This window comes from Aulonocara sp. 'chitande type north' Nkhata Bay, linkage group LG2 (genome assembly GCF_057382095.1).
Source record: "Aulonocara sp. 'chitande type north' Nkhata Bay isolate Kocher_YH1m ecotype deep benthic linkage group LG2, A_spYH_male_GT1.1, whole genome shotgun sequence".
Taxonomy (NCBI): domain Eukaryota; kingdom Metazoa; phylum Chordata; class Actinopteri; order Cichliformes; family Cichlidae; genus Aulonocara; species Aulonocara sp. 'chitande type north' Nkhata Bay.
In genome coordinates, this window is record NC_141345.1 from 23,037,993 (window position 1) to 23,051,987 (window position 13,995).

The following is a 13,995-nucleotide window of genomic DNA, read 5'->3' on the forward strand; positions in this document are numbered from 1 at the left end:
GAGGACCGGGATTGGGCACCCCTGTCGTAGACCGTCTGAAACAACAAGCTCGACTCAACATGATGTACGACTCATTCCTCATTTGCCTGGACATGTTGGCATTTTGACTTTTAAGACAAAAAGGTCTTAGCTAACCACTGTTTGTCCCCACACACACGAGAAGAAGAAAAATCTATTCTTCTCTGTGAGCACGTCTGTATGCAAATGAGCGTCAACAATGAACTTAGTAAATGTCCGCAAGTTTAAGGACCCCCGGCCTCCTCATCATTTCTGCTCCTTGAAGTTCATTGAAAAGCGACATTGTTTCTTTAAGGTTGCACTCGCAGTCATCGGCGGGTCTGTCCATTGTTGGGGGGAACAAAACAGCGAGTTGAGATTGATATACGGGGGCCGGAGACAAGTTGCGCATATCATCAGCGGACCAGCTGCAGTTCGGGCAGCGAGACAGTAGCCGACAAGTCCTTGAACGCATCTTTCCAGACATGGGTAAGAAACTTCACACAGACTAGAGTCTACCTTTATTAGCTTGTAGTATGTTCTTATTATCACTTCTTTTCTTGATTGTATGCGATTGTTCTGGGAGGGAGGGGAGCAGTGAGAGGGCATCAGAAGTTATTAAAGTGGGGGCTCTCTTTTTTTTGTCAGTGTAGAGGTCGGCTTCTTACCGGCTGATATTATGAGATTTATTTCATGCTTGAGATGGCAGGGCTACTTTTCAGACGAGCCTTATCGCATTTGCTTTCGCTCGCAATCCTTCTCAAGTTTTATAGAGGCGATTTGGCCCCAGCTTTTGCATTTTCAAGACTATTCCTGCAGGGCTTGTCTTTTCATTTGGGTCACAATCAAAGAGCCAGAGAGGGCCGCAGTGATTCGTAATTGGCTAATTGGCACAAGGTGCATCTGAAGGCCGGCCTGATTGACTGACTGAGGTTAGTGCTAAAACTTATGGATTATGCTGATACAATGTGTGTGTATATTCTCTTAAAAAAATCTATCTATATGTACTGTATATAATTTATTGTGTAGCTATGTTATTCACAATTTCTTGTCAAACTCTGTGTTCTGTGCACAAACCCTCGCTATGTGAATCGCATGCAATCAGTTTGCATGTCTGGTCATGCACAGACACCCAACAAAGCTATGCGTTTGCTTAAAGAGCCATCTATTTGCCCCTCCGGCCATCTGTGTTTACTGCAATGGTACCAGCTACAGTCTGCCTGCTTCTATTGTGCATGTCTGTGTGGATGCATGTACACATTTACACAGTTCCATTGTTTGTTTCTAGGTTTGCTTTTTCCATCCTCTTCCAGCACTGGCAGCTCCCCACTATCATTTTCTTGTTCCTGTGTCTTCTTAGTAGGAAGTCTGGTGAATATGCTTGTGTGTGTGCCCGCAAAGCACAGAGGTGCCTCTGGCCTTTGTTTGCTTGACATTGGTGGCCCTTGTACCCCCATGATGGTGTGGCACAAAGACTGTTGTCTCTCCAGTCACAAAAGCAGCCACTCTTTCTGTTTCGCTTTGCCTTCTCCTCAGCGTCCTCCCTCTTTTCTCACACTCTCCATCCTGGCTGGTGAATGGAGTCAGGGTGTGAGATGGGGTCAGAGTCGACACGTCCCCATGCCCGTGGCCCTTGGCATCCATTCAAACAGCACATGACTAGTGGGGGGAATGCACAGACTTAATAAGCGAACTTGTGTGTTTACAGCTGCAGCTTGATCAATGCTGACATTTTATCTTTAAAAGGTTGCTTTGGCTGGCTTTGTTTTTCCTTATTGTATTTTTTACCCCTAGTATTATGTAGGTAGGTTTTTGGGTTGTCAAATTTCATGATTCTTACCTCTGGGGTTTTCTGTCGCCACCAAGTTCAGCTGTATTTTATGCCAAATGCTGTGTTCGTGCTATGAAATCAGATGATAACCTTTTTGTCTACTCCCAATCATGAAAATTGACAGAAGCCCTATATTTTTAATTATCAAGGGTAACATGAAATAGTTTGTGTAGAAAGGATCTGCTGTTGGATATTTGGGGCACGAATCACACAAAGTTAACTCTGAGTTGCACGTGTTTAGATTGAAAGAACGATCAATAAACTGTTCTGCAGTTTTAAGCAGCACAAACAAACACAAACTATTTAGCTTGTCTGTGCTGGGGTGGAAGCAACAATCTCATAAAGGGATGTCTTAAAACCAGAACAAATGCAATCAAAACTATCTGCATGGCACAAATCGGAGTTCAGTGAGAGTAATTTTAGTTGAACAGATCATTTTAAAAGTTGCGGCACAATTTAATTTTCATTAGCTTGAAAGAGTGAAAACATATTTCCTGTCCTTGGGAGAAAAAAACCATGCAGTATATTCTTTAATATTTCGTACGTTTTAATGGTGTACTATGTCTTTCCGCTGTTCATAATATGCTTTGTTTTCCATGGCGCTGCATGTCGACTAATAGGTTGCTATGAGTGCTGTATGCGGTGTTTGGGTGGGGTGCCGTACTGTTCCCTTGTTGCCACACTTCTCTGCTTCTCTGGCATTGCCCTCTTCTGTGGTTGTGGGCACCAGGCACTCACAGAGACAGAGAGGCTCATCGAGACATACTTTGCACGTAACCTTCAGGACTACATAACCCTAGCCTACATGTAAGTCGTTCTATATTTCCATCATCGAAGCGTGATCAAACCTGATCTTCAGACTTCTCATGATTTCGTCTGTATTTTGAAGGTTTAACCCTTTTAACCTCTTAACATTTTCTTTTTCCTTTGCCACTCTCAGCATTCAATATTTCCAGTATGTCATCTATGGTTTGGCCTCCTTTTTCTTCCTCTACTGCATTGTGCTTTTGGCCGAGGGCTTCTACACTACGAGCGCTGCAAGGCAAACCTTTGGAGAGTTCAGGAGCACCATGTGCGGCCGCTGCCTCAGCTCCTCGGTGAGAGGGCCCTGAGTGGGAAAAGTAAAAAGGATTGGATAGGATTTAATACATATATCACTCCCTGGTGGGTGGTGAGCTGAAAAATCTTAAAGCTCCTAAAGAAGAAAAAATCTTAAGGGACATGCAAAGATAAGCATACAGTGAGTGTTTGAGTGGTCTAAGACTTGAGTAGTTGGAAGAGGAGGCAAAAAGGGAGATAAGTAGAACTAACCTGAAAAACAAGCGTGGCTATTAAGTGAGTCACGCCTCATAAAAACACTCTGAGATTGTGTGCATCCATTTAATATGATAATGCACCCTAATCTGTGGCCTGCTCTCTCCTTGTGCAGTTTATAGTGATGACGTATGTGCTCGCTGTGCTGTGGCTGCTGGTGTTTGCCTTCTCGGCATTGCCAGTCTACTTCTTCTACAACATGGATGCTACCTGCCACACTATTGATATTCTGACTGAGACCCCAGCAAGTATCAACCAGCTTTGTGTTGATGCGAGACAGTACGGTAAGAGGAACTCCCATCGCAGTCAGTGTTGGGCCTCCTCATGCAAAATCCATTCACATAAGGCAAACCTGTTAACACACGGCATATTTATCTTACTGTAAACAAATCTCTTGAAACGGCCATTTCCAGTGATGATTTCTTGCCAAAGAATTGGGAAAATTAAATCCTGATTATGGTTTCTGCTATAACCTCCACTGTTCAAAAACTCTTTAGCACGCTCGAGGTCAACAGCCATTCCCACAGCTGTCTGAGGCTTAACCTAAGGACATAATGCAAACAATATAACAATTAATACAGAGACAAAGCAGCTGGAGGGGAAACGGTTATGAGGCTATTACTGTGGCAAAACTATTTGTGCGTGTAGTTTTGCTACAGTAATGGCCTCATAAACAGTAGGCCACACACCTTGTGTTGACACTATTAGCATGCTAATGTAGTTAGCTGAGGTGCTTGCAAATATATTGTTGCTCGTGGTCAGTGGTGGGAAAACTCAACTGCCAAAAGAGGCATTTTTGAGAAGTTTTTGACCCCCAAAAGTTTATATGGTGTGACAAAACTTATTTGATCTTTTAACACATGTGAAATGATTAGTTGGCATTTTGCATTTTTGAAACTGGAACAAAGAAAAAGTCTACACCTGTACTAGTTGGAGAATGCGTGCATTTCATTCATCAGTCAGTGTTTTTGTAAATGAATCAAATTAAAATCGGTCTACTTTGATGATAAAACATTTTGCATCATAGTAAAAAAAAAAAAAAGGGGGGGGGCGCAGTTTGAGTTTAATTCCGGTTAAAGTCCTTGCTGAGATCAGGCTTACCAGTAAGCCAGCAGCATTAGTGGTGAAAGCTCTAAATTCTCTTTTTCCTCTGTGGATTTACTTTATTTGGATTTGAATGCATAAAACTATAGGGACTCAGAACTACTTATTTATGTATACAGCCATACAAGCCACTGCAGTCCGACTTCAGCAAATTTGAGAGGATAAGGTGCCATGTGATAGTCAAACACTGTGATGTACATTTTAGGTACCAAATTATTAAAACTTGACCTTAAATTCTGTGTTTATAATTGGAGATATTTTTTTTTTTTTTATAATCAAGAATTGCCTAAAGCTGTGATTTGAAAAAAAAATTACTATTGCTCATTTCCATTTTTCACTGGAGCCACTTAAAATAGCCCGACGAGCCCAATGCAGCTCTAGAAGGGTTCATGAACCCTGCTCATGCCTTTCTGAATTATCCACACTCAACTTTAGTACAAGTTGCATGGTGTCAAAATACATTGCCTAACTTGTAGATACATTCATTTGGATGTGTGACTCAGTGGCGACAGCTTTTACTGCACACTGGCATTTCGTGTTAGATTCGTAGTTTTTCCTGTTCTTCTTCCTGACGCCTCACATCTTGTACTTGAGTCTCCCTGAAGGCCTAGCTCTTATAAAGTTTATGTACTAGGAGGCATTTTCATGCCATCCAGAGCTGGTTGAGACTTGTCTGCTGCCTTGATTGCGCTCTCTATGGCACCTTTTATTTAGTTTGGTAACATTTGTGAATGATTAGCAGTAAATGCAAAAAGTGCTCCTGAGGTCATTGGGATCTCATTAGTTTTGCAGCAGTTCTGTCATATATCATAGTGCTGATCAAATTAAAATCTCAGCAAGGCAAAGACACTGGAGGGAAAAGTCAGACGAAATCCAGAGGGGAACATCAATCTCTGTAGGCTACAGAGTTTCGTGGCAGCTCGCATGCCACTTAAAGACATTTTTCCTAAAATCCCCCAGAACGTCAGCTTTTCATTCATGCTCCGTGGGCTATGTTTTGTACAGAATTTCATAGCAATCCACCTAATGGCTGTCAAGATATCAGTCCAGACTAAAAGTGTCAGCAGACCCACAGCACAACGCTGCCATCCCTGGAGCCCCAGAGTGTGGCTAAAACACATTTGCCACACAATGAGGCACACTGTTGCACTGAGTGATTTGTTCTTTCATTACACTGTCCTGAGGGTTAAACACTCGCTAACACATCAAATGTGCGTATTAATCTGCAGCTGAAAATAGTCCCCAACATACACACACACACAAACTCTTCTGTTTGGTGGAAGTTTAATAAATTTTAACATGCCTGGCTCTGTGGTTTGATTTGAGCGCCGCAGACCGTGAAAGTCAAAGATTTAGAATGAACAAATTAATTGATTTGTTGTGGACCTTTAATGTAATTTTACAGGCAGCAAGAACAAAATATAATAATTCTATCTTTTTATGTGCAATTGAGTGTTATATTTGAGTACATAAGTTTATTTTTTTCAACAGGACTCTTGCCATGGAATGCAGTACCAGGGAAAGCTTGTGGTATGACCCTGTCCAGTGTCTGCAAGACAAGAGAAGTGAGTACGATAATATGAAACAACTCGAGGTCTGCTGTCATGTTGTACAATTTGACTGACATAACACAAATACAACATGTTGTATTCACTAACAATAATCTCCCCCTACTAGTACCGCATGACCTACGACCTCTACATCGCTGCCTTTGCCGGCGCTGGCATCACGCTCCTGGCTCTGGTGAGTGATTATGCTGAGGTTGAGGCCAGTCTGGCTGCAGTGTGGTAATATAACACTGGTGTTATGGCTCATGTGACTTAGTGACGCTCAGAGTGTAGGCGACAAGGCATCTCAGGCATCCATGACTGATGACCTCTGTACTGTTGCTCTCTGTTCCTCTTTGTCAGCTGATGCAAACATCATAATAATGCTGTAATGTCTGGTGTTCCAGCCATGCAAGCAAATTGTGCAGCCATTATACTCACATGCTTCATTACAGAAGCTGTTATGTTCGTTTTATTTTCTGATTCCTCTTGTTTCTCTTTGTCTTTTCATAGCTGACCTATACTATGTCAACCACCTATAACTTTGCCGTTCTGCGGTATCTGGGGAGAAAGGGCATAGGTGCACGGTGTTAGGACCCAGCTTCCTGTCTTTTCTGGCTTCACCACGAACATGGGAGTTTAAATTGATGGCAACTCTTCTTTTTTATGTGATGTGCACACTACTACGTCTGCTCCTGGATAAAATTTTTTCTAAACTTGTTATATTTTTACTTTTCTTATTATAAGGAAGTTTTTTTTTTTTTTTAATGGTTTTATGTTGTTTTTTTTTGTGGGTGTAATTTCTGCTTTGAAATCGTACTTTCATTTTTTCTGATGTTTTTCAATCTGTGCCAAAATATTTGTGAATTATTGCTCTTGTTACTTGCCAAGTTCAATGTTTGAAATGAATTTCTGCCTCCCGCTGTACTCACAAATAACACAACTTTAACAAATTACCATATGTATTAAATGACCACTAAATTAGAAGATGTGCAGGTAGTTTGCAGCTGTTAATAAGAATTGGGGATTAGAGGTTACTATGGCTACCAACCATCACATCTGGCTGCCATGGTAGCAGACAAGCATGCACTTGCGGTCTTATGCTGACCTCCCGGACTTTTCTCACGGGCCGGAGAAAAGCTCCAACAATGGAGTCATGTCTTTCTTAAAAGCTAACCAATAAGAAGCCAGTTCTGGGGCCACCTGCACCATTACTCTCTGCCAGGGGTTATATTGCATGTCAAGGGACAGGGTCCTCTGGACAAAGAGAGGGTCAGACCTCTCCAGAGCCACAATGTAGCTCTTCTGGGACAGCAACAACACACACATACAACTCATCCACATGCTGCTGCATGGACCCCACCCCCAACACCAACACCATGTAAAATGGATTCATGGTAAAGGGACAAAGGGGAATTTTATTTTGAATAGTTTCTTATTGACAAAGGGACAATTTGTTTTTGTTTAGATCTAGTGAGGTCTGAAATTGTTTCTCATAATGTTGAGATGGCAGAAGCACTAGGTGCTAATACTTGAAGTAACCTCATAATATAAGCCCAAAACCACTTTGTTGAGGTGTGATACCCCCTGCTGGTAATGAATGGCTGAGGTACTTAAATAGAAAAAGGACAGGTTTGTTTTGTGTCTAATTCTTTAGGGATTTTGTTGTAGTTATTGTATAACACTTGTTTTTCACTTAATGTAGCTTTTTTTTTTTTAAACATCTGGATATTCCTAACAAAACCTTTTGAATCCTAAAAAGTAGACTTAGTGGAAGCTTAGCATAGCTTCTAATATTGGATGTGTCATGTTGCAGCAGTTTCATTTTCATATGTCAGTAATATTTAATTTAAAAAGAAGAAGAATGCTTTGAACTGTTTGTACACATGGCCTCTGAAAACATTTGTTTGTAGACTTTATGAAACCTCAGTGTCTGGTGTATTATCAGAATGTGAAGCTGATGGTTCATCCTTGGCTTTTTGCCACATTAGGAGGCCAAGGTATTTTGTAAGGTGTTTTGTATTCTCTCCTCGTGTATCCACAGGTGCACTGTTCCCTTCACTTGGCTGTGTACCAAGTCTACCTGAAGATGCTACGACACAGGGCAAAAAATGAGGAGAGAGGTTACGACCTGTATAGGAGACTGCAGAGGGACAGAGGAGGGATACTGCGCTCTCCGTACTCTGAGAACAACCTGTCTGACACCTTGTGAAAGGACATTTTGTAGTAGTTTTGGTAACAAGCTTTCTGCAATAACTGTAACACCAGAGCGTGTCAACAAATGACACTGTTTTGTAGATTGTTCCACTTTAATAATATTGTAGAGGCATATTTCAACAGTTGGGGCATGATACAAAAGCAGGGTTTTTTTTCTTAACCAAGCATTACAACTTCGTATTTATCCTTATTTCAACACAATGTGCTGCATGTGAATAATTTCTATAGATTATGTACTTTTTCCTTAAAATGTACTTTTGAAGGCAAATGTGAAGATTTCCTTTCCTGCCTCAATCTAATTTGACAGTATGCAGCGGATCCTTCTAATGAAGGGAAAATAAAAATGTAGCACATGGTTTGATTTTTGTTTATAATGGAGAGGAACACCATTCACCATCAGGTTCCCACACATAGTCATTCAGTGACACTCAAGGATTTGATGCAATTTAAATACGGCACAGTTTGGGGTTAAATCTGAAGCTGTTTTTCATTTGGGATGTTGCTCCAAAATCCAGATGCTTCATTTTAACCTTTAAACGTTACAGATATCTGCTTTAAAAAGTGAAGTAGCTACTGCTAAAAGGGAACCAGTAGTACAGAGATGCATTTTAGTGACCTGTTAAGAGATTAAAAACAGGTTTAGGTATTGTTTTTAAAACTTTAATAACACACAAGGATTTTCAAGCAACATGTACCAAAAAAAAAAAGAAAAATAGGGTCTTTATTTGGTAGTTTGCATGATTTATTTGTAGCCAAGCACTGGAGCACATTCGTGACAGGCTTCTACTCAGCAGTGCAATAAGAAGGGAAGTTTTTCATTACAGTAACACAGAATCAAGATGAACACACTTAAGTTTCACACAGCTTAACTCGTACTCCTTGGCTGAGCACTGAAGGGGGAACGGATGTTAGGTGTTGTTTTGTACATCATTATAAAATGAATACAATTTACACAAGGACAAGCCCACAAAAAATTAAAAATCAGCTTTTACATTCAATATTACAGCAACATTAAAAAAAAAAATACTGACATTAGGCAGGACTGCAGTGACACAGGAGATGGTATCGTGATACTGAAGGTTATAAATATTGGATTCTCAGGCATGTCAGACTTCAGGTAAACGCTGAGATGAGCTACATTGTTGAAACAGGATTAAACTGGAATCGTATTATAAGACATCAGCCTTTTGTCTCATTACAGAAACATTAACACTGATAATAAGCAGAAAGCCCTCATTTTTGCTTTGAATTAATGTAGACTACCAGCCTGATATTAAAAGCCCTACTCACTTCACAGTTAAAAAAAAAAAAAAAAAATACCAGTACTCAAACACACAATCAAATGCATGAGCTGTTGTAAGCCTACATTTCCAAAAAAGCACATAATAGGAGAATATGACAGTACCTGATTAGATTTGGTGCACTTTGAAAGTGAACCTCTTGTAATGTTCGCCATTAGTCTGCACGCTCACAGAAATATGATTCAATTTTGACTCGGAAGGCAAACACTGTGAGCCCACGCTGACGGACGACACAAGACCGCCAACGTTACAGAAACCGTTACGAGAACACAGGGGCCATAATGAGAACTTTATGCATCCCATAAAAAGAGAAATATTTTATCCGATTCGTGCAACTGAATTTGTTGCTTGAGAAGATGCAGTTTCAAGATCAAAATAATAACAATACATTTAAATGTTAAATTACATTCTTCAAAATGAATTTAAGCTATATTATTGTTTTAAAACAAGTTTTTTTTAAAAGCAAATCCCTCAGGCAGACAACAGTAAAACAATGGGGAAGAAAAGTCAACAGTATCTGTAGAAAGTACCAAAACAACCCAGCTGAAAACAAGTAAATATCACTAAGTATCAGAATATGAGGTTGTACATTTCACTAAATACTGTTTAATGGATATGGAAGGACTCAATCCATGTGGTCAAACTACCACATTCAGCTGAGACGTATAATAATTGAACTGACAGCAAAAAGTGTATGTTGTATATTGGTGAAGTACAGGAGCCCATCAGAATAGGCAAAGCTACAATACGGGAATCTTAAGGCCTACTGAACAATTCACAAGGCAGGCACAGGATTACAAAGGTGCCATTAATATTTATAAACCTCTCTACTCATCAGAACTTTAATCTGTACCTGATCAAACATTGAAGCCCAATTTTGTTAGATAAAAATGTAAAACTACAAAAAGAAATATAACACTTTGAAGGATGGGAATGTGCTTCACACAAAAAATAAACACTATCACCAGTAGTACTACTTCTGATTCTGGACCAACCCCCCCCTGGCCTTAGTAAACATGTACATAAATTACAAGAAGTAAAAACAATAATGTCTGATTCCCTGACACATCCAGCTACAATGCAGTGGAAGAAAAATATAATTAACAGAATAAGGGTACCACAATTGTTCGCACCGTTGCTCAAATTTGAAACAACAAAATTAAAGCTTACAATTCCCTTGCTACTGAAGACAAACAAGGTCATCTTCCTTTTGAGTGCAGCAATCATTTAAATAACCCATACTTTCAATGCTGTTATCTCACTGATGTGGGGACTTCTGAAGCTCAATATTTGCCTGTACTGGGAACACTGTCATTCACAGACACAGTCAGTGTCAGGAAAATACATTAGCTCTCCAACAACTGCCGACACATCTCATAAAATGAGACTTTTTCATGAACAGAAAATGGAGCAGTGACTAGAGCTACTGTGTGTTAAGCTGCATTTCCACCTGAGCCTCTCTTATAACAAAAAGCTTCCTATAGACTATCATTAGTCTCCATTTCCTCTGCAGTGAAAGATCCATAGAGAAGCTGGACATATTAAAAAGTGCTGGCTGTTTTTTTGTTGTTTGTTTTTTTAACATGTCAGACTATTGAAATATATAGTAACCATGTTACACTGGCTGCCTCTGTCCATCTCCCAAAAACGGAGCGGTCACAGTCAACGAGATGAAGCCTGGACAAAGTCTGGCATAGGCCTCTTCCCTCGGGGTGGTTTAGGGGTGAGAGCATTTCTAATCAGAAAAACTTCACCAACAATGCTTCTTCTGTTTATTTACTCTAGTTACTTTATTTACCCCAAACACAGAACTTATTTGGGCAGGATGTCAGCTATATTAACAGCTGTCAGGGCAGATTTTGCAAGTCATTTTAGATTTTTTTCCCCATCTATTTTTTACTTAAGCCATTCTTGACCAATTTACTAGTTGACAGTCCCCTTGCTCTTATTTTGAAATATTAGTTGGCGTTAACCAGCTAGCCCCAGCCCTTCCAGTCCTATTTTCTGCCTTTCAGCAGGCTGACCAGAATTTCTCATCTCATGGACTCAGAATCCACAGTCTTGGACTCCATTTTTGTAGGTTTGTTTTTTCTGCTCTGTAGATGTGACCACTAACCACAAGACCACTAACAAACATCTGCAGCAGGTAGAGAGCAGCTCACATGTCACTACAGCTGAGAAGAGCAAAGACAATCATCTCCAAATGCAATTCAAGGAGGTGGATGTTTGTATCTGGACAATTCTGAAGCATGAACGACTCAGAAATCAACAATCGCTACAGCACGGTGTCGTGACATTATGTGTGGCGATATTGTATAAATACAGGCACATACAAGGGGACTTGAGTCAACTGGCTGCCAGCTGGATGTATTCTGGTTACATTCCTATAGAACGGGAAGGTTGCTGAGCACAAATGTGAATTTCTTTCTATCTATACAGCAACAGAGATTTGAGATTTTAAACAATTCACCACGGTTCATTTCTTGTATTATCAGAAATAGATTGCATGTAATTGTCAAGTTGACCCCATTCAATCGCAGACTGATAATAGACTGACCCTGTCTTGTGGCAACATTTACCGCAGGTTTTAGTGACAGTGTTGGTGTGCTTGACGGTCTCATTTTGTATCAAAAAAATAAATGGAGTTAGATAATGTTATCTTATTGGATAGAACTGTTACAAACATTTACTCTGAGGATGAAATTTGCAGTTTAAAAAAGGAAATAAATGGTTCAAATGTTTAAAAAATGATAAACGCTAAAAATAAAATAAAATAAAAAAATCACAGTAATATCTTATCGGAAGTAAAATACTGTAATAATAATATATTGTGGGGTGTCTGGTAGTACCCATCTAGTGGACAGATAGCTGAATATATCCGTTATTTATTTCTCCCAAAATATTTGAAAATTAAAAGAGTCAGAGGGGCACATTATATGAGACGCTATTTAATTTCATTTAAAAATGTGTGGGTGTGCATAATTTCTGGGCACATTTACAAAGGCACCCCTGGTACCACCACAATTACAATCCAATTCTGAGCAAAACACTGCACTCTCTAGCTTACTCAACCACAACTGCTCTCTTCATATATATTTTTTTAGATAAACCAGGCAGACAAACCAAGTCTGAGTATTGTGCTTAACAACAGTAATCTCTGATATAAGCCTTAAAGTAAGCAAAATAAGCAACTGCAACAACTTGAAGTAAGATGACTAAGATGGACTGGCTGAATGCTACAAGTTTAGTGCTGCAAACATTATTACCACTGTTCCTAAACCAAGGGAAAACACTGTTGCACAAACAAGAGCTTTTTGGAGGTAAACATTTCCCAGAGAATTTAATCTTTAGACCTTTGTCCCTTTGATGGAAACATACAGAGTCCTTTCAAAGGCTCCTAGTCCCTTAGGAAAGTTCCTATGGTGGAAACACAGCTTTACAGAGCAAAAAAAGGAGTGCTCTTCAAAGGTGGATTGGTATATTCTTTGTTCAAATGCATTAATTCCAAATTATATTATTTTGATTAAAGTTAATCCCTTAAATGCACTAGATGCTATAGTCCCTGCACAAGCTGGAAACAATGGTTTGTACCATACTACTGGCAGCACAGCTTGTAAGTGTGCCGGTACCTTTGTAGGAGCAATAATTCAACATTCTAGAAACCAGCTAAATCCTTGATACGCCTCCTCAGAGCAGGTGTATCCTATTCATATCATCTTCAGGGAATACTGCACTCAGTACCTTGTACCAACAGTACACGTACCATAAACAATATATGACTGGCTCTTAAAACTATCACAGGCAAGTTTCAGCCAGAGGGATTAAAACAGGGTGGATTCACACCTATCCAATCAGCAACAAGATCTTCGGGAGGTTTTGCGGTTTCCATGGAGATCAATAGTACTACTCAAGAGCGCATGATCAATCTGGTCCTCAGCAGCCAGAACCTCCCTGACAGCTGCCTCAAACGCAGCGGTGACATTAGTGTCATCTTTAGCACTGGTCTCAAAGTAAGGGCAGCAGCCGTTCTCTTCACACCAGGCCCGCGCTTCATCCTCCCCAACCTCCCTCTGCTCCATGTCTATCTTGTTGCCCAGTACCACAAAAGGGAACCGCTCGGGGTCTTTGACGTCAGAGTAGTACATGAACTCCTTCTTCCAGCTGCCCAGGTTCTGAAAGCTCTGCAGGTTGTTCACGGCAAATGTGAGCAGGCAGCAGTCGGCGCCTCGGTAGAAAGGTGTACGTAGTGACTTGAAGCGCTCCTGACCGGCTGTGTCCCATATTTGAAGAGTGACAAGGCGTCCATCCACTTCCAAGTCCCGATTAAGGAACTCCACGCCGATGGTGTGGAAAGACTGGGAGTCAAACCGGTCTGTGACATAGCGGTTCATCAAGGAGGACTTGCCCACTCCACCATCTCCCAGTAGGATTACCTTGAGCAGCAGGTTCTTCCCACTCATCATGCCACCCACCCAACTAGGCCTCCTCACAGGGCTAAAGTCCTCCCCACTTGGTGGTAAACTGGGGTGAACCTAACCTAGAAACAGGAAGGGTGAAAACGAGATGTGGAAATTACTGCTGGTCATTGGGATATGAAACATAATGACTTCTCAGAAAACATTTAAAAGCCAAAGCAGTCTGTGGGTTTGTGTCCGCTGATGATTCAGAGTAGGTAATTAGAGGA

The 13,995-nt window shown here is 40.5% G+C and overlaps 2 protein-coding genes across 4 annotated transcripts in view; one reads left to right on the forward strand and one right to left on the reverse strand.

Moving 5' to 3' along the window:
* plp1a (proteolipid protein 1a) lies at positions 1-8,991 on the forward strand. Of its 3 annotated transcripts, none has more exons than XM_086311005.1 (7): positions 1-486; positions 2,449-2,635; positions 2,769-2,925; positions 3,258-3,426; positions 5,738-5,811; positions 5,924-5,989; positions 7,838-8,991. In XM_086311005.1, the coding sequence occupies exons 1-7, from the start codon at positions 483-485 to the stop codon at positions 8,003-8,005; spliced, it is 825 nt and encodes a 274-aa protein (XP_086167131.1). In that variant the 5' UTR covers positions 1-482; the 3' UTR covers positions 8,006-8,991. The 3 variants fall into 3 exon arrangements, with proteins under 3 accessions (XP_086167131.1, XP_086167148.1, XP_086167140.1); XM_086311022.1 differs by having other exon boundaries at positions 6,307-7,979; XM_086311014.1 differs by lacking the exon at positions 1-486 and adding an exon at positions 522-929.
* rab9b (RAB9B, member RAS oncogene family) overlaps positions 8,657-13,995 on the reverse strand; it is a 6,241-nt gene continuing 902 nt past the window's right edge. Inside the window, exon 2 of the mRNA XM_086311037.1 lies at positions 8,657-13,848. Coding sequence (XP_086167163.1) covers positions 13,163-13,774 — 612 coding nt within the window. The 5' untranslated portion in view covers positions 13,775-13,848 and the 3' untranslated portion in view covers positions 8,657-13,162. The remainder of the gene's footprint in view (positions 13,849-13,995) is intronic.